The following is a 20,969-nucleotide window of genomic DNA, read 5'->3' as shown; positions in this document are numbered from 1 at the left end:
GAGGGTAATTCGCCCTGTCCACTTGCCTAATCAGTGAATCGGGAGCAAGCATGGGCAACCAAGTTAAAGCTCGTTCCTCCAGTATATAACACAGGCCCATGGCTTGTTCTGCAGCCACTTTTCATTGGATTCCCACCCACCCACTTTACATATTGCTATTTCATATTGTTCTGCTCCACCTTGCTATGGCATAGATGATCACCGTATTGGGGACCAGGTTGAAATTTCCCCACTCAGCCCTCTGCTTTTTGCCACCCTCATTGCAAATGTCACAGCTTTTCTCAGTTTAGTCATTGGATAGGCAAAATTGTGTTCTGAGGGTAGGTTTTAGCCTCTGCCTTTGAAATGGAGTATCCCGTTAAAGGGATCGTGGGGAAATACTTCTGTTGGGATACCCAGGAAGCGGTGAGGGGCCATAGTACTCACCAGGTGCAATCCAGTGGAGGAGATACCCCTTTATTGACTCCCTCATTTCTTGTTATCCCCAAAACACAAGTTCATTTGCCAGAAAGGGGAGGGGTATACCCTCTATCTATGCCAAACCTTTGTTGCCAATAAAGTTGTGGCCTGATTTCACCCAAGTATTGGTTGTTGTGTATCTTATTCTTGGTATTGTGGAGGACCGAAGAATAGGGAGGATGCCTTGACAAACCAATAGTGAATGTTACTGAACCTGCATATATACACACTCATGACACCCCCCAATGTAAACACAGCTTTTATATTTCTCATTTATATATTACAAATACAGGATTCCCTGTGCTTTGAGGAGAGCAAGAACAAGGAGCTATGAGAATGTTATGTCATGTGCTCTACTATTCAACATAAAGATGGGATACTTATACATATGCTATTGACATATATTTTTAATTAAAGCATTTAAGAGAGAGCATTCCACAGACATTTCATTTCTTTGCTGAGCTGTGATTTAAAGTGTTACTTCATATTTAATCTAAATTTTCTTCTACTTCATTTGACCATATCCTTCCAGCCCAATTCCTCTCAATATTTATGGTAAGAAATTGTTCCCCACCTTCAACGGTACATATACTGGGCATGCTGAAAGTGATGGAATGTCTGAAAACTTGTGTTGCTTTCCACCCCCCACCCCCCCCACCCCTGAGAGTTATACATCAAAGCATCACTGTAAAGACCTGTACAAACTGTGCAGCAGCAAACAAGGAGATTTCTGACAATGTGCAGACATGACTCCAGTCCCTCACTGCCCAGAGTCTCTGTTGGTGCTTTTATACCGATGGGTATGTAAATCTTCAGAGAGAGCTTCCTCTTAAAAGCAGTCAGAGAACCTCCCTTCCCATGCATACGTGGGACCACTTCTTGCTTAACTCTCTCAAAGAATCAGACCAGGAAAATGATAGTTTTCCTTCAACTGGTTTTCTTTTCAGCAGCTTTTGAAGGTAAATTAATTCTTCCAGTTAAAGAAAGCTGGTACATTCTAGGTGTTCATAACATGGATCTGGTCTCTCAATATGCCTTTCTTTCTAGGTGTCCAATCGGAGGTCCAGCTGGTTGAGTCTGGGGGAGATGTGAAAAGGCCTGGGGAGTCCCTCCGCCTCTCCTGCCGAGCCTCCGGGTTCAACTTTGGGAATGCTTACATGGCATGGGTGAGACAGGCTCCTGGAAAGGGCCTGGAATGGGTAGCCTACATATCTCCTCAATCTAATTACATTCTCTACTTGGATAAAGTCAAGGGACGGTTCACCATCTCCAGGGAGAATTCCAACAGCCTCCTCTATCTGCAAATGAACAACCTGAAGCTCGAGGACACGGCTGTGTATTACTGTGCAAGACACACAGTGAGAGGAAGTGAATCTGAAGCCAGACAAAAACCCTCCTTTTCACATGGCTGCTGTCAATTACAATCTTGAGGAACAAGCATTGCAACTTAGGGAAAGGGTGAGATATCCATTGCTTGACAGTGTTTGAGAGGGGAGAGCATAACTCTTAAAAATATAGAAATCTTGATCCTGTCTTCAACACCTTCCTATATATGGTTATATTCTTGTTTCTATCACTGTTTGTCATGGGCTATGTAACACGTGATGCTCACTCTGTACATTTCTATGGAAGTTAAGGCCTTTTTATGTTTCATTTAACATATTGGGTTGAGATCACTTTCTACATGTGCGCACATGCCTGTGTTGAGATCGCATGATAAGTATGTAGTGTTCATCTATCTATCTATCATCTATCTATCTATCTATCTATCTATCTATCATCTATCTATCTATCTATCTATCTATCTATCTATCTATCCATCCATCTATCCATCTATCCATCATCTATCTATATCTATCTATCTATCATCTATCTATCTATCTATCTATCTATCTATCTATCTATCTATCTATCATCTATCTATCTATCTATCTATCTATCTATCTATCTATCATCTATCTATCTATCTATCTATCATCTATCTATCTATCTTTCTATCTATCTATCTATCTATCATCTATCTATCTATCTATCTATCTATCTATCTATCATCTATCTATCTATCTATCATCTATCTATCATCTATCTATCATCTATCTATCTATCTATCTATCTATCTATCTATCTATCATCTATCATCTATCATCTATCATCTATCATCTATCTATCTATCTATCATCTATCTATCTATCATCTATCATCTATCTCAAAAACCACTCTTTCATTAACTTTGGGTGCATAAGTTCTTCATTAGGTAAGCAGGTTGAAATAGGCAGACCTTTAGAACAACACACATTTGTTCCTAGTTCTACTTTTGGAGATACCAATAGCGATTGTTTGATCAGCAAAAGATTCTCCTGTTCATCTTGGGGGGGGGGGGGGAGAACCAGGGAAGCTTTCTGCAGATGGATGGGCATCTATGGGCAGCATGTTAGCAACCCAGGATGCAAACACATTCTTCATATTTCCTCATTCACACATTGCAAAGGGCACATTACAAATGACTTTTGTTGTTTTGAGAAAGGTAGAAATAAGGAACTGTGAGCATGCCTTGCCTGGTGCAGAATTACTTGGTCTTAAGGCAGGATAAACTCTATCTTCTACCTTTTTGTTTAAAACCTTTACGAGATGGCATTTGACAAACATTTTTCTCTCTTTGCTGTGCCCTTATCTACATGCTTATTTAATTCCCAATCTAAACTTTCTCATTTGATCATATCATTCCATTTTTGTTAATAAGCTGTTCACCACCATCCCTAATAAGGGCACTGTACATGTTCAAAAAAGAAGCCTGTGTTGCTTTTCTAACCTGATATGGATACATAAATCCACCACTGTAAAGAGCTGTGTGCATTGTATGGTAGCAAAGAAGGATATTTTTGCAAAGAGCAGACACACCTCCAGTTTTACATTGCCAAGTGTTTCTGCTAGTCCTTTTATCCTAATGGGTATGTAAAACTTCAGAGAAACTTCCTCTTTAAAGCAGTCAGACACCCTCCCTTTGCCTGCATGCTTGGGACAACATTTCACACAGGGAAAATGATAGCTTTGCTTCAACTTGTTTTCTTTTCAGCAGCCTTTGGAGGTAAATCCATCCTTTCTGTTGAAGACAGCTAGTACATTATGGGTGTTAAAAACATAGAGCAGGTCTTTTAAAATGCCTTTCTTTCTAGGTGTCCAGTCAGAGGTCCAGCTGGTTGAGTCTGGAGGGAATGTGGAAAGGCCTGGGGAGTCCCTCCACCTCTCCTGCCAAGCCTCTGGGTTCACCTTCAGCAGCAAATGGATGCACTGGGGAAGACAGGCTCAGGGAAAGGGCCTGGAATGGGTTGCAAGTATAAATGCAGGTTCATCTGACATTCGCTACTTGGATAAAGTGAAGGGACGATTCACCAGGGATAATTCCAACAGCCTCCTCCACCTGCAAATGAACAGCCTTAAACCTGAGGACACGGTTGTGTATTACTGTGGAGCAGAGATACACAGTGAGAGGAAGTGAATCTGAACCCAGGCAAAAACTCTCCTTTGCCTACAGCTGCCTTCTGAATTGATTCAGCATCAAGAAATTGAATAAAAGTATTCAGATAATTCAGACTGATACATTTCTGTGCACGTCACAAGGAACACACAAAGGGAGAGTCATGGTGCAAAGAACTAAAAATGCCATCAACCATGACTAACATAAAATGGTGCTTGAAGTCCCATTGGTGATTTCATCTGTAATCATTTCCCCATATTTTCCTCAGACATTTCCATCTGAACCAACTTTGTATGAGCCCCTTGAGACCCTGAAGCCATGAGAGACATCTCTCTAGTTCTTCAGCCCATGAGTAATAATTCATGGAGGAGGAATCTATGACACAATTGACTTCTCTCCTAATCTAGAATCATAGAATCATAGAATCATAGAGTTGGAAGAGACCACAAGGGCCATCAAGTCCAACCCCCTGCCAAGCAGGAAACACCACCAGAGCACTCCTGACATATGGTTGTCAAGCCTCTGCTTAAAGACCTCCAAAGAAGGAGACTCCACCACACTCCTTGGCAGCAAATTCCACTGTCGAACAGCTCTTACTGTCAGGAAGTTCTTCCTAATGTTTAGGTGTAATCTTCTTTCTTGTAGGTGTTCTATAGAGTGGAGTCATTAAAATAAAACCATCATAGATAGTGATTATGCAATACATGAGGCACTCCCTGCCTTGTTGATCTCAAGCAGGCTCCTCTACTCTTTTCTCCACCTGCTAAAAACAGGACCAGCAGCTTTTACAGCTTCTGAAATAAAAATATATTAGAACAATCGGTCAAAGGAGGACATTTATTTTATTTTTTAAAAAAAATATGTACCTATAATTTGAAATTGGATAACTGGGCATAAGTGGATTCTTTGTGCCCTTATGGCCAAAATACTTATATTGATGGACTGGAAAAATAAATCTGTCACACACACACCCTTTTGTCAATGGATTGAAGATAAGAGAAAAGTTTCAACTTATGAACCGATTGCTTACTGATGTAGGCTTTCTATGGAGAAGTATGATGATGATGATGATGATGATGATGATGATGATTTATTTATACCTTGCCCATCTGGCTTGGTTCCCTGGCCATTCCGGACGGCTAATGATATTAATAATGATATTTTAATGATATTTTTCCCAGTAGAGATGTATGGAAGTGAGAGCTGGACCATAAAGAAGGCTGATCGCCAAATAATTTATGCTTTTGAATTATGGTGCTGGAGGAGACTCTTGAGAGTCCCATGGACTGCAAGAAGATCAAGCCTATCCATTCTGAAGGAAATCAGCCCTATGTGCTTACTGGAAGGACAGATCCTGAGGCTGCAATACTTTGGCCACCTCGTGAGAAGAGAAGACTCCCTCGAAAAGACTTGAGGGCACAAGTAAAAGGGGACAACAGAGGATGAGATAGTTGGACAGTGTTCTCAAAGCTACAAACATGAGTTTGACCAAGCTGCAGGAGACAGTGGAAAACAGGAGTGCCTGGCGTGCTCTGGCCCATGGGTTCAAGAAGAGTCAGACACGACTAAACGACTAAACAACAACAATGATATTTGGAATCTGCTTTTAAAAAATATAGTAGGTTATAAATAACCATATATGTATTTGGAAAATAGTAACATTTAGATACCTACAGTATATACGAGACAAGCTTATATGGAATTGTAGTTGCGTGCATATTTAGTGATATATATTCTCTCTCTCCAGCCTGTTCTGCTGTCCTGTCAGACAATCATAGTGAGACGAGTCAAGAACTAACAGGGTGTTGTAGAAAAAGAGGAAACTGATTCTGAACACATTTTTGTGGTTCAGATGTTGCTGAGGAAATGCACTCAAAAGTGTGGGATAATAATCAGTTAATGGTGAGATGTATAACTTGATGTATAAGCTTCCTCTCATATGTCATACCCTCTCAGAGTTGCCATGTGTTATTAATATCTCCCCCCTCATAAGCTGATTTATTCATGCAAATTCTTGAGCACTCCCACTTCCTACTTATATTCTTAAAACATTTCACCTCACACAGACTTCCTGGCACGACACAAAAAGTCCCTCAGAGATCCATCCCATATTGCCACTATGTCATCCTTCTGGCAAACGATCATAGTGCTGGTTCTCTCCTCCCCATGTGTGTGGAGTTTTATATTCTGATTCCTGCTAAGTTTACCTTCAGGTTCAATTTGATAATTGGCCTTACCAATTTCTGCTTTTTCTCCCCTCAACCAGGTGTGCTCTCACAGGTGGTTCTGACCCAGTTGTTGGATCCTGTTTTGAAAAAACCTGGAGAATCCCATAGGCTGAGCTGTGCCACCACTGGTTTTGATATTAACAGCTACTATATGGCCTGGATCAGACAGAAACCTGGCAAAGGATTGGAATGGCTTGTTTGGTATTATGATAGTCGTTCTGGGTACAGTGCTTATTCCCCTGTAATCCAAGGGCGATTTACAGCCTCTAAGGGTGGCTCCAATTTCTATCTGCAAATGAACAGCCTGAAAGCAGAAGACACAGCCATTTATTACTGTGCAAGAGACACAGTGAGAGAAATCCCAGTAGACCTCAGACAAAAACCCTTCACTGCATTAACTTTAGCACAGATTTCCTGGAGGGGGCAGAAGAGAACCAGAAACTCACTGAGTGGAGCAGAGGTACTAGATACCAAGGGCAGACAGTCTGCACAAAGCTAGCAGTAATCCATCTATTATTTGTTGACCCAACCCCAGTTAGTTACTTGAAGATCATCCTGTTGAAACTCACAAGGCCAGGCCATGATACCCCCTTTCTCCATTCCTATCTCTCTAGCATAGCTGCTCATATTCCCTCAATATATTCACGATATTTCTGTTCTTTCAAGGATTCCAAGAAAGGCAGAAGTTCTTTAGGAATAGCTCCTGCCTTGGTCATGTTGTGGTGCTGGAATGGGAAATAATCTATCCTGAAAAAATCCAGGAGGCTCAGAGGAAGCTATATTCTTCCCTACATAAAATAGTACATGGCTGTTAATCCTGGACCTGCTACTGTTCAAACAACAATAAGGGCACCAAGTTGATAAAGGGTGATTGAGGTCTATTGTAACATTATACCCCGAGTCTGGATATCAAAACTATACTTGACGATGGTGGGATAAATCTAGTCACATACAACCAACATGCTTAAGTCTGATTAATGCATGATGGGTTAAGATTATAGGGTGAGCTATCATGCCAGACTTAGCTAGGTCACACACCGTCATTTTGGAAGGAAGGGTATCTAAACTCTTTGTTGTCTTTCATAGAATCATAAAGCTAGAAAGGATCCCGAGGACCATCTAGTCCAACCCCCTGCAACCCAGGAATATGAAGCAGTCCCATATGGGGATTGAACCTGCAATCTCCTGCCACAATGTGAATCCTACCTGGAAGGAGGTCTGTGCTGGTTGCTCCAAGCCCACTGTGTGGCTTAAGAGAGTCTTCTTTGTGTTTCTATACAAATAATTTAGTAACACTTGCCATTTGGAACTAAACTAAGTTTTGCTGCCTTTCTCTTCTTGTTGCTGTATGAAAAAGCACATGAACTTGACCTTTGAAGAGTTTGTAAGTAAGCCATTTTTAACTTACCAAATGTGTGGTCTCTTTCTGTGCTAATTTAAGTGGGAAACTTTGACACAAAGAGCAGCAGGTGGCATGAAGCTCCCTGTAGGAATTGAACACCAGGAAGGAACAGTGTTTGACAGTGATACTCAAAAATGTTTAAGCTGTCCCCTGATCTAGGATAGTGGGAGGATGGCATGACCTCAAGTTTAGTCACCACTAAAAGCCCTCCTCAGAAAAGGAGAGAGATACTGCTTGGAACACAAGCTTGACATTGGTGCTGTTTCTACATTCTTTGTAAGAGAATTGTATGAAATCCAACCCAGAATCAGCTGTGAAGGCCAAAGCCTTTGCCAATGTAATGTAGGAATCATTTTCTAGCCCATGAAATCAGATGCCTAGAAATGTAATGGTGTCAGACTCCTACTGCCTGCCTGCTTGTGTATTGGGCTCAGCAAGTCCCTATATTATTCCCCTTTGACACCTGGCACAGAAAGGAAGACCAAATGGGAGCCACTATTTTGTTGTTGTTGTTGTTGTTTAGTTGTTTAGTCGTGTCTGACTCTTCGTGACCCCATGGACCAGAGCACGCCAGGCACTCCTGTCTTCCACTGCCTCCTGCAGTTTGGTCAAACTCATGCTGGTAACTTCGAGAACACTATCCAGCCATCTCGTCCTCTGTCGTCCCCTTCTCCTTGTGCCCTCCATCTTTCCCAACATCAGGATCTTCTCCAGGGAGTCTTCTCTTCTCATGAGGAGGCCACAGTATTGGAGCCTCAGCTTCATAATCAGTCCTTCCAGTGAGCACTCAGGGCTGATTTCCTTGAGAATGGATAGGTTTGCAGTCTTCTTGCAGTCCATGGGACTCTCAAGAGTCTCCTCCAGCACCATAATTCAAAAGCATCAATTCTTCAGCGATCAGCCTTCTATTTTCATTCTAATGAATGAATTAAATTCTATTTTAATTCATTCTAAATCCACATAAGGTGACCACATAAGGTAATGAAGCAGAGCAACATTACACACTCGACATTGATTATTATTGTGATTCTCAGTAATGTAATATAAAAGTATCCTCAATTATTTCCAGAATGCATGTTGTAATAATAGACAGTGATTTGTACACTTTTATTGATTCATAGCTGACTTTATTATTTGAATCCACGTAGCTTTAAAGCCTCCAAGACCTTTACTAAACAATAAGTAGACACAAGCACAACCGCTTTACAATCATAGGACTCAGCTACATTAGTGAAGAAACAGCAATTTGAATGCACTATAAACATGCAATACCAGATGGCGCCAGAGAGCAGGAAATTTTAAAACGCAATTTCCATAGAGATTTTTTTCTTTAGTTTTAGTTTAATGATCCAATTTATTTACGGTGTTTCTTTTTCTTGTGTTTAGATCCACCCATAGACTCACATGTCACATTTTTAACATCATTAAGCAACTTAACTTAGATAGTATATTATTATTATTATTATTGTTATTATTATTATTATTAATCATTTATGTATACCCCGGCCACCTGGAATATTATTATTAATAATACAAAAGCAATAAAATATCAAATATTTAAAATTCCCTAAACAAGGCTGCCTTCAGATGCCTGGCTGTTTTGTTTTGTTTTGACAAGAAAATCCACGAGATTATTTGCCCCTGAGCTGTAGCTGGCTCAGTTCATATTCAAATCTGTCACTGAGTTCAACAAGCAAGGAGCCATTTTCTCATCTTGACATTTGTAATCTTTTTCCAGAACAGGTCCTCTTTTTCTGAGGTAAAATTTCTTTCGGGGTGGATTTTTTATATTTGCCAAAATGTATTTTGCTATACCTTCTGGATGTGACATAGGTATAACTGGTGGCTGCCCCTCACCTAACTCAGCAAACCTAAATTAATACTTTAGGAATCCTTGTACCTTACCAACACAGTCATAGAGTAGAAGAAAACAACAAGGCAGAATCTTCAAAACTTTCTCCGAATTAGTTGTTCCCTGTTGTTCAGCTGGGGCTTGAGCACAATGATGTAGCATTTAGGGGTGAAGATGCAGCCCAGTAACCCAGCACTGGAGGACAAGATGGAGAAGATCTCCACAGCCACCATGTATTTCCCTCTTGTGCTCAGGTAGGTTGGAACAAAAGACAACCATACACTGCAAAAGACCAACATGCTGAAGGTAATGAACTTGGCTTCATTAAAACTATCGGGTAACTTGCGGGCTAGGAATGCCACAGTGAAGCTGGAAATAGCCAAGAAGCCCATGAAACCCAAGACACAGTAAAACATGGCGACTGACCCTTCATTACATTGCACAAGGATTTCTCCAGTTACTGAGTGCATGTCTAAATCAGGGAAAGGGGGAGAGGTTGCCAACCACAAGGTGCAAATACTTGCTTGAATGAGGGAACAGGAAAGAACTACAGACTGTCCCTGTTTTTTCCCCATCCACTTCCTCATGCTGGATCCTGGCTTTGTGGCCATGAAAGCTATCACTACAGTGATGGTTTTGGCCAATACACAAGAAACAGCCACTGAGAAGATGATGCCAAACACTGTTTGTCGGAAAAGGCAGGTCACTTTTCCAGGTTTGCCGAGGAAAAACAATGATGAGACGAAGCAGAACAGGAGCGATATGAGGAGGGTATAGGTGAGGCCTCGGTTGTTGGCTTTGACAATGGGGGTATCCCTGTGCTTAATGAAAATTGCTAGCACCAAGACTGCAATAATGGAAAGAAAAACAGCAGCGAAGGCTAAAGTGATTCCTAAAGGTTCTTCATAAGAAAGAAAGGTTAAAACTTTTGGCATACATTCATCTTTGTCCCTACTTGGAAATTGCTCTTCTGGGCATGTGAAACAGTCAGTCATATCTAAAAAAAAAAGTAAATTTATCATTCAGTATTAATTATCTGTTACATATGGACTGTTCTCCACTCTACCTCTCATACATCAGGTATAACTCATATAACTTTTGTTTGAAGTTTCCAGCCATATCTAAAAATTGAAAATTTCTAATTTCAGTATCTATTACCTATGTGGAGCAAAATAATAATAATAATAATAATAATAATAATAATAATAATAATTCCAATGCTACTCTCTGGACTCAATCCTGAAGATAGAAATGGCACAACTATAATAAAGTGGCCGTAATTCCCACTCCCCGGAGGGCTGATCCAGGAGTTTAATGGTATCAAATGCAGATGAAAGATAAAGAAACAGGAACAAGGTCACATTCCCCTTTCCTGCTCTCAGCAGAAGTGATCCATCAGGGCAAACAAGGCTGACTCAGTCCCATTGCCAAGCCTGAACCCAGAATAGAATGTCTATAGATAAGCTACTACAGTGTTTCCCAACCGGTGTTCCGCGGCACACTAGTGTGCCGTGAGACGTTGCCTGGTGTGCCGTGGGAGGGAGGCGGGCGAGTCGGGCGGCGAGAGGCGGGGCGGCGGCGGCGAGGATCCGCGTCGAGCCGGGGGCGGCTCCGCGGTGGTGGTGCCGAGGTTTCTCTCTCCATTCTCCCCTCACACACACACACAGGAAATAACACAGGATCAGCTGACAGGACCCGGCCAATGGGGCGGCGGCGGGACAGCGCGCGCAAAAGGGAGGAGCACGAGACAGCGGACGAGGAGGAGGCCGGCATGTCCGGGCAGCAGCAGCAACAACAGCAGCAGCAACTCCCGGCGACGGCTCCTCAAGCCCCGGGCAACCCTACTCCCTCACCGGCCTCGGCCGCCCTCCTGCTCCACCCGCCGCCGCCTCCCCCGCCGCCGCCGGCCACCTCGGCCCCGCCGCCGCCCCTCCTCCGCCCGCTACCACAACAGCCGCCGCCGCCTCAGCCGGGCCCATGCCTGCCGGGAGCGGCGGCGGCAGCAGCAGCAGCAGCGCCCCGGCGCCCTTCCCTCACGGCGGCGACCCGGCCCTGAATGAGCAGGAGAAGGAGCTCGTGCGTCCCTCCCGGCGTGATGCTGCACGCTGACGTCACGGGGCTGTAATGGTGGTGTGCCTCGAGATTTTTTTCATCAAACAAGTGTGTCTTTGCCCAAAAAAGGTTGGGAAACACTGAGCTACTACATTCCCTAAAAGGGGGGTATTTTAAAATGGTCAATAGTTGTTCTGATCCAAAGCCGGCTTCTTTAGGAGTGATTTGAATGCCGCAGGGAGACCCCCTCATGCTGTGAAGCATTAATCGCACTCTGGATGCATCCCATCAGTTTGATTTAATAAGGCAGGAGGGACCTGGGTCAAGAGGACTCATAAAGATGGATGCATTGCCACCAACACCATGTCCACATCAGCTGATTGCATAACATGGAACTGGTTCCACAAAACATCCCCAGTAGTGTCACTGGGTACCTCAATCAGGGCTGCAACAAGTGCAGAATCAACATCACTTTGAAGTCAAGTGACTTTATCTTCAAAATACATAGCTAGTTGGTCACAATGGGTCTTCAAATGCCCCAGAGGTACCTCCCATTTACTGGAAGTCAGTAACCTCTAGATCATCCAATATAACTTCACTGTTTGGCCATTGTGTGTTTCCCTCCTGGTCTGTTAGACCATAGACCATCTTTGACAGACCCATGGTTGTCATAGAGGTCATGAAGTCTCAAGGTGGCTTGACAGCAGCCTCCACATGGATGTTGAAGTCAAGCAATATTATCATTTTAGGGTCCTCCAACAATACAGCTGGACAGCAGAGGAGGGATGCAGTAAACAAATAAGCACACCTCTGGATGAGCCGCTTAAGTTGAACATGGATGGATTCATGTTCTATTATGTAACATGGAACCAAGGTTTTGTTGCCCATGGAAGAAATTGGGACATACATTCCCTTCTGCCTTCTGCATATACTGATGTTGATTTAGCTAATCAATTGATAATAAATTTCCGCTTGTGAATAGAAATCTTATATAACTTTTTCAATTTGCCTTGTGTGGGGGAAACATTGGGGTACTACATAACCTACCCATCTTATTGGAAATCTTCCCTTCTGGACATGGAGCACAATCATAGCAGCAAAATTTCTCCCCTTCCTTCCTTTTCTTCTGGTTACCAGGATAGCAGTAGTCGTTACACAAAGAAATGGGCATCACCTATCCATAACCATGAAAGGCGTTACAAAGGGAAATTCGGTTAGATAGACAGAGATATACATCTGTTGTTTATCTTGGCTGATAAAGGTAAAGGTAAAGGTAACCCTGCCCATACGGGCCAGTCGTGTCTGACTCTAGGGTTGTGCGCCCATCTCACTTAAGAGGCCGGGGGCCAGCGCTGTCCGGAGACACTTCCGGGTCACGTGGCCAGCGTGACAAAGCTGCTCTGGGGCGAGCCGGCACCAGCACAGCACACGGAAACGCCGTTTACCTTCCCACTAGAAAGCGGTACCTATTTATCTACTTGCACTTTAGGGGTGCTTTCGAACTGCTAGGTGGGCAGGAGCTGGGACCGAAGACGGGAGCTCACCCCGCTGCGGGGATTCGAACCACCAACCATGCGATCGGCAAGCCCTAGGCGCTGAGGTTTTACCCACAGTGCCACCCGCGTCCCATCTTGGCTGATACCTTAGATCTTTTAAGCACCTAGCTGTACTTAACTGGGCAGACAAGGAAACACCTCTGGGAATACCAATAGTTGAACCAGCAGAGAATTCACAAAGATGAACCACAAAGGCATTTGAATATAGTGAGTTAGTCACTATTGTTTCAATTTCCTCATGTGCATACAAAAGAGATGGCAAAGACGATGAGCTAATATGAAACCCTTACTATTATATATGTGTGTATGTCATTCATATATATCTAGTTCTCTCTCTCTCTCTCTCTCACACACACACACACACACACACACAGAGAGAGAGAGAGAGAGAGAGAGAGAGAGAGAGAGAGAGTGGTACCTTGGTTTACGAACTTAATCCATTCCAGAAGTATGTTCTTAAACCAAAACTGTTCTTAAACCAAGGTGTGCTTTCCCTAATGAGGCCTCCCACTGCTGGTGCCCTTCCACCGTTCGGAGTCCATTCTTAGACCAAGGTAAATTTCTCAAACCAAGACACTATTTCCAGTTTTTTGGAGTTTGTAAACCAAATTGTTCTTAAACCAGACTGTTCTTAAACCGAGGTACCACTTTATATAAAAAGAAAAAATGGAAATGAACCAAGAAATCCCTTCTCCAAGTAATGTTTGTGCTGGTGTAAAGTTATCTCTGTGACCCGAGCTATTTCAAAAATTTCAGACATAGTTGTCACATCAATCTTTGTTGAAAAATATAAAGTGTTCTATCTGCTTTATTTTTCTCATGACATGATTGGCCGGAATACTGCCTGGAAAAGCAGCAAGGCAATCCTAGGCTATAAGGACATTGAATGCAGCACCTTCCAGCTCATCCGTACCACAATTCATACCTGGTTGAAACCACTGTGCCAAACAATTAGATCTTCATGAATGATGAGTTCTTCTCCTTCAGGAGCCTCTGGGTCAATCCAACCAATTTTCGCCCTCTGGAAAGAGTTGTTTGGAAATATGACCATATTTATGATGTCAAAGCCGCCTCCCATTTCCCATTTGTCATTAAAGGAAATGGTTTCCCCAGCTGAGTTGTTAAATGAAATCTTGTGAAGAACGTGATAGAGCTAAGATAGAAGGAATCCAAAAAAGAATGTGGCATGTAAACAAATTGGAGAGTTCATCTTATGTCAGGTAGTGACTTCTAAAGTTGTTGGACTACAATTCTCATCAAGTATTCAGCTTGACTAAATGTCAAGGATTATGGGAATTCATCCTGCATTGCATATTCAGACTCCAGTGACTTCAACAACAACCTATAAAATACATTCAGCCAATACAATATCCAACTCCATATCCTCAGTGATTAATGCAGGAGAAAGCTAAATATCACATTGCCTCACATTGCCTCACACACAGCCTCACATTGTACTTATTTGGTTACTGAAATAAAAATACTTATTTGTAAGGACATTACCTGCCAAGGCTGAACATCTTCCAGTTCAATACTGAAACCTTTCCCATTGGCTCTCTGTTTGGATCGGGAAGAGCCCATAACAAACAAAGCATATGCTACAGCATAAACACCATTATAGATACTATAGCTGTGTCCTGTCATGAGCAGTTCAAAGTGTGGCCCAGAAAGACTCTCCAGCCTCTCCTCCCCAGTACATATTTCATCAACATCCATTGTGGCATTGGGGTTAGGAGCCACACAGTCAAAGGCTTGCTCCCAAAAGTCCTTCAGAAAACCATCTATCTGGGGCCCATAAGGTTTTATGGTCTGAATAAATTCCGTAAACCCTGCAATCTCTTTGGAGTGGATTGTAAAGGAAATTGCACCTTGGAACATCTGAAGACCCCAGCCCTTTTGAATGCCAGTCAATATGAAATCTATCTGGGTTGTCGTAATCCACACCTTTCTGAGTGATGTGTTCTCCTTGTTTCCAGTGTCTCGTATAAATATAATAGTTCTCAGCCATGATATAGTCAATGATTCTCCATATATAATAAAGGTAGTCACTTTATTATTTGTGTATTGTACATAAACCTTTGTGGCTATATTACCAAGTTCCTCCAAGCTATCCCAGTGGGCTATTTGTGGTATTCTTTCTGTGAATGCTGAACAGATCGCATACTGGGAAAATAATGGCTCCAGCGTCTGTAAGAAATGTTCACCACTGCTATTATCAACTGGAAGAAGCCCAACCCATGTCCATTTGAAATATTGGAGTAACCGGATTATACCCATATACTGCTGAGTTTCATTTGGGACGAGGCGAAAAAAGGATGGCCCTTGAGTGATATGATTCTCTTGTGAGGCAAATGAGCCATATGTGAGCTGAAAGAAAATGGACAGATATTGCAAGGAAAAGTTAGGATTGACTATGTTCTGATTATACAACTAATATATCTTGAAACAGTCTGGAGACCTAGAGATACAGATAATACTTGAAGTTGAATTTCACAAGGATATAGAATGTATTGTTATTATAATAAATTAATTATTTGATTTATTGGTTGCTTTGTTACGAAGGTAACTAAAAATGTGTCCCATTATATAAACAAACATTATGGTGGTCATTAAAACCACCATAAAAGAAAAACAAGGATAAAAGGCAACATTTGTGGTGGGGTTTTAAAAAGAAGATAGCAGGATTAAAACATCCCACCCACTAATGGAAGCCATAGATAATTAAGAGCCAAAGGCTTTGCATAAATAAATGTTAAATAACAATTGAAGAATAAATACAATGGGTAAATTTAGAAGGATTTTTCTTTTGCTTTTGCTCAATCCCTGCTTTCGTCAACTCCCTCCTTTTGAACTACAAAATAAAGCTTAGCATAAGAAAGAAGAGCCTAAATCACTCTCACACAAATTTAAATATACAGAGAGAATTCCTACCTGCGGAACCTTATAGGACCCTATAATATCTGCCATGAGGTTAGAGGTATCAGATCCAAGTCCCCCAATGATAGCCATGAGGTGTTTCTGTCTGTCACACTGGTAGTTGGGGACAAATCTATGTGATTTGAAGAGCACCTCCAAAGTGGTACGATAAGTCATCCTTGCATCGTAGTAGCTATCATAGATGTGGAATCCAAGTGTGACATTAGGTAGGATCTTAGGATTCTCGTTGATTTCGTTCACAGCAAATGCCAAAGCAAGGATGTGCTGGTAGAATTTTGTCACCATTCTGCATATAGAGGTAGAATTTAGTCATCCCTTTCTATATTAAGGATGATTACTGCTGTCATATCATATTGAATTTTGTATTAGAGTGACATGGAGTGTAACAAAAACATTTTGGTTCCACCAGCAAGGCAGCTTCAAAAACTGGGGGGTGGGGGAGGAATCCTTTGTCCAACTTTCAGTAATTTTCTCTTTGAATAAATACATTTGGTTATATTTTGTATTAGAGCAACTTATATTGTAATAAAAATATTATTCAGCTCATGTGAATGAGCTTGGGTTTCTTTCAGTGCCAAGCAAAATCTTTTAGAAATGGGTGGGAGTTTGAAATTTACTGTATATCTGTCTCCTCTTAGTTTCAATGTATCTATATGGGGGTGGGGGCTGTCTGTGTGCTTGTAAGTTTTGTTGGGTTGCCCTGTATAAAATAAAGTGACATATACCGATTCAATGAAGAAGAAGAAGAAGAAGAAGAAGAAGAAGAAGAAGAAGAAGAAGAAGAAGAAGAAGAAGAAAGTGAAGGAGCAAGATCTGAGGTTGACAATTTCATGAACAAAATCAAGTAAAATGCCAAGGTGCTGAAAAGTTGAAAAATGACAAGAACATCATGCATATGAGATAGCACAAATCGAGTAATATAACGTACCTCTCCTTGTAAAATGATGCAGTGGAAGAACTACAATAAAATAGGGGGAAATGCAGAATCTGACCATGAATGAGAATTTAATAAGTAAGGCAAACTAAACGCACTATTGGAGCTCTCTTAAGAATGCAGCAATACAAGTGCGACTTGAAGTTAAGGAGTAAGTTGTTTTTCCTGCAGACAAGGTGTGCATCTGCTTACCTGGAAATTTGGCCAAATTAAAGAAAAATTCAATCTCTTAACCCAAATCTCATGTCACATTACACAATGGAAAGAGGTATAACTGCAAAAAAGAATACAAGAATAACACAATGGAAAAGAATTTGGATGTGATTGGGGTTGGCAACACCTAACCTTTTTTTTGGGGGGGGGGGCATTATGTCACTTAGAGAGATTTGTATGTGTGTGACCAGCTTCAGAACATGCAGAACAAAAGAAGCAATTCCTTACTCTGGAACATCAAACAGGTTCTGAGAAATATGCTCCTTGAAGGACAATTCATGAGAATGGTAAACTATCTGAGAAACAACTGCACCAATGAAAAGAGCTCCTGGCTCCAACCACTCATGTGGAACAGTGTGGGGGTCATACACAGGACACTCCAGAGTATGGACTTTGGACACCATAGCAGTCAGCAAAGATAGGAGCATCGGAATGCAAATCATCCTGTCAGCAAAGCTTCTCTCTAGAATGAGACTCTGCTCTGTTCATCAGAAGACACTGCCAGGTTTAACAGACTACATTGGTTGGTAGCTAATTCTCGCAATACCTCTCTTAAGAGAAATAGATTGGTCATGCCTTTGAGATACAAATACATGCCTTGAATACTAGTAGATATTTTCAAAAGCCTTTGGGACTTGGGGCAGGTGAACAAATAATAAGGGTTTCCATGATCCCAGTGGTCCATAATTGGTACTTTAGCATTTGGCTCCTGAGTGACATTCCTCCTCACTCACCCCATAGTCAATATGTTAGTTCATTTTCCAGATCTGCTAATAAGTCTCCACTGTTCTTTGTGGCACAAAGAGCAGCAGGTGGCATGGAGATCCCCACAGGAATTGAACACCAGGAAGGAACAGTGTTTGACAGTGATACACAAAAATGTTTAAGCTGTTATTCTTCAAGTGTAGGCCTGTGGAGCTGGCTCCAGCGAGGCCTGAGAAAGCCCTTTTTGGTGCTGATCTAGGTTCCCAGAGAAGCTATACTTCTGGGAAGCTCCTTATGCCTCTCTCATAGATACTCAACAGTTAAGGCAGAAAGGAATAAAAGCCTTTAAAATGCTTACGCATCCCGATGCTTGCTCAGAATGGGGCGCAGAGCCTTTCTCTGTTGCCGTGCTTCTCTACTCTACAGCAGTTGAGGCAGGAAGCTCAGCCCAGGGACTTCCTGTGCTGTCCACCTGAAAAGTGCAGCTGCCCTCCGCACAATCCAGCTGAAAAAAAGCCCTGGTCCCTTCTATATTTTTGTCTAATTGTCTCTGACAGTGTGTGCAATTTTGTGTTTCAGTTTTGGGGTATCATGTACAGGGCTTTTTCCCCCCAGCTGCAATGCACCAGATCACAGTTCCATCACCTCTCCCCATGTGACACCTCTGGCTCATGAGAAGACCATCTCCAGAGAACCTTCAGGAGCAGATTGTAAAAAGTCTGAGCTATGCTGCTAAGAAAGTTTAGTCTCCAGGAAATGTGCCCATTCAAATTCCTGAGAACAGGAAGCTAAACTTTATGTCTCTCAGAGAACCCTTGTTAACCAGGAACCCAGACATTCTTCTTGAAATCAGATGCCTAGAAATGTAATGGTGTCAGACTCCTGCTGCCTGCCTGTGTATTGGGCTCAGCAAGTCCCTATGTTATTCCCCTTTGACACCCGGCAAAGAAAGGAAGACCAAATGGGAGCCACTACAATGGTACCTTGGGTTACAGACGCTTCAGGTTACAGTCCTCCAGACCAAATTAAGTTCTTAACCCGAGGTTCCACTGTATTTTAATTCATTCTAAATCCCCATAAGGTAATCTCACAGCAGAGCAACACTACACATTCAACATTGATTATTATTGTGATTCTCAGAGATATAAAAGAATCCTCCCTATTCCCAGAATGCATGTTGTAATAATAGACAGCGATCTGTACACTTTTATTGATTCATAGCTGACTTTATTATTTAAATCCAAGTAGCTTTAAAGCCTCCACAATCTTTACTAAACACTTAGTGCAACTGTTATACATAGGACTCAGCTACATTAGTAAAGAAACAACAATTTGAATGCACTATAAACATGCAACACCAGATAGCACCAGAGAGCAGGAAATTATAAAACACTATTTTCCATAGAGAATTTTTTATTTGGTTATAATGATCTAAATTGTAACTTATTTACAGTGGTCCCCCCCCCCCCCAGTATTTAGATCTACCCATAGACTCGTATGTCACATTTTTACCATTGTTAAGCAACTGCAATTACTACTACCACTACTACTATTTTAGTTATTCCATTCATGTACCACCCATTATCCAAAGATCCCATTCATTGTGCAAAAGTCAGCTGCTGACAATACATAATGTACCTTTCCTGGGATCTTTCTTTCTTTCTTTTTTCTTTTTTCTTTCTTTTTTTGAGGCAGGGCCCTCGTCTACTCATCAAAACAAAATCAATACTTTAGGAACCTCTGTACCTTGCTAACACAGTCACAGAGTAGCAGAAAACAACAAGGTAGATTATTTAAAACTTTCTCTTAATTAGTTGTTCTCTGTTGTTCATCTGGGGCTTGAACACAATGATGTAGCATTTAGGAGTGAAGAGGTTATAACTTTAGGCACACATTCATCTTTGTCCTTACTTGGAATTTGCTCTTCTGGGCATGTGAAACATTCAGTCATATCTGAATTTATCATTCAGTATTACAGTGGTACCTCGGGTTAAGTACTTAATTCGTTCCGGAGTTCCGCTCTTAACCTGAAACTGTTCTTAACCTGAAGCACCACTTTAGCTAATGGGGCCTCCTGCTGCCGCCACACCGCCAAAGCACAATTTCTGTTCTCATCCTGAAGCAAAGTTCTTAACCCGAGGTACTATTTCTGGGTTAGCGGAGTCTGTAACCTGAAGTCTGTGTAATCTGAGGTACCACTGTAATTATTTGTTACGCATGGACTATTCTCCACTCTACCTCTCATACATCAGTTTTAACTCATATAACTGATATAACTTTTGCTTGGTGGCTCCAAGTGTGGTGGTACTATTTTGAAAAATATTTTTCAATTATGTTAATCTGGAGTACAGTGGTACCTTGGTTGTCAAACCTAATCCATTCCAGGAGTCCATTCGATTCCCAGAACTGCTCGAAAACCAAGGTGTGGCTTCTCATTGGCTGTAGTAGCTTCCTGCACTCAATTGGTAATTGCGGAAGCTGCATCAGATTTTTGGCTTCCACAAAATGTTTGCATACCGGAACACTCACTTCTGGGTTTGCGGCTTTCGGGAGCCGATTTGTTCGGGAGCCAAGCCATTCGACAACCAAGGTACCACTTGGTATGTGTTAATTTTAAATATTTACTGAAGCAAAAGGCCAATTCAGTTGAGGTTTTCACATCTATCAATTCTGTTACGCTATAACATCGTGTAACAGATCATGGACTCTTCAAAGTCCTAAGTGATTATGTGGACTCTCTTTTTTTGTAAGCAATGCTGCATATGAAAGCTTGAAGTAACAGGATCCTCATTTGAGCCATGACATTTTCTCTACCCAAGTCCTTCCTAGAGACCTGTGGCCACTTTTTCAACCCCCACACCTATCCAAAAGAATGTAGAGATCTCTCTCTACCACTGAGAAAATGTTATGTATCCAGAAATTAGTGTGTAGGGACAGGGCCATCTTAAGCATATCCGGCACCATGGTGCAAAGATCCCTCTGGTGCCTCCCCCCCCCCCCCACATTTCCCAGAGTTGCCAACCTTTTTTAGGGACGATGGTGCTGCCACTTTGCGGGGCTGGAGGAGATGGGCAGCGGTTGAAGGGCAGTTCCTCCGGTGGGGAAGAGGCGGAGGCTGGCCACAGCAGCTCCCGGCTCAGCTGACCACTTCGTGCC

At 42.0% G+C, this 20,969-nt stretch overlaps 1 protein-coding gene across 1 annotated transcript; it reads right to left on the bottom strand.

Annotated features, from left to right (window-relative positions):
• Positions 1–9,511: 9,511 nt before the first annotated feature.
• On the bottom strand, positions 9,512–16,246 carry LOC114583547 (vomeronasal type-2 receptor 26-like). The gene is made up of 5 exons (XM_077917851.1): positions 15,956–16,246; positions 14,528–15,391; positions 13,950–14,177; positions 12,516–12,642; positions 9,512–10,413 (listed from the first exon to the last, which is right to left on the bottom strand). Exons 1-5 carry the CDS (start codon positions 16,244–16,246, stop codon positions 9,512–9,514), a joined length of 2,412 nt encoding a protein of 803 aa, XP_077773977.1.
• Positions 16,247–20,969: the final 4,723 nt, after the last annotated feature.

The sequence above is a fragment of the Podarcis muralis genome, chromosome 13 (genome assembly GCF_964188315.1).
Source record: "Podarcis muralis chromosome 13, rPodMur119.hap1.1, whole genome shotgun sequence".
Lineage (NCBI taxonomy): Eukaryota > Metazoa > Chordata > Lepidosauria > Squamata > Lacertidae > Podarcis > Podarcis muralis.
This window is presented reverse-complemented; position numbering and strand designations above follow the sequence as displayed.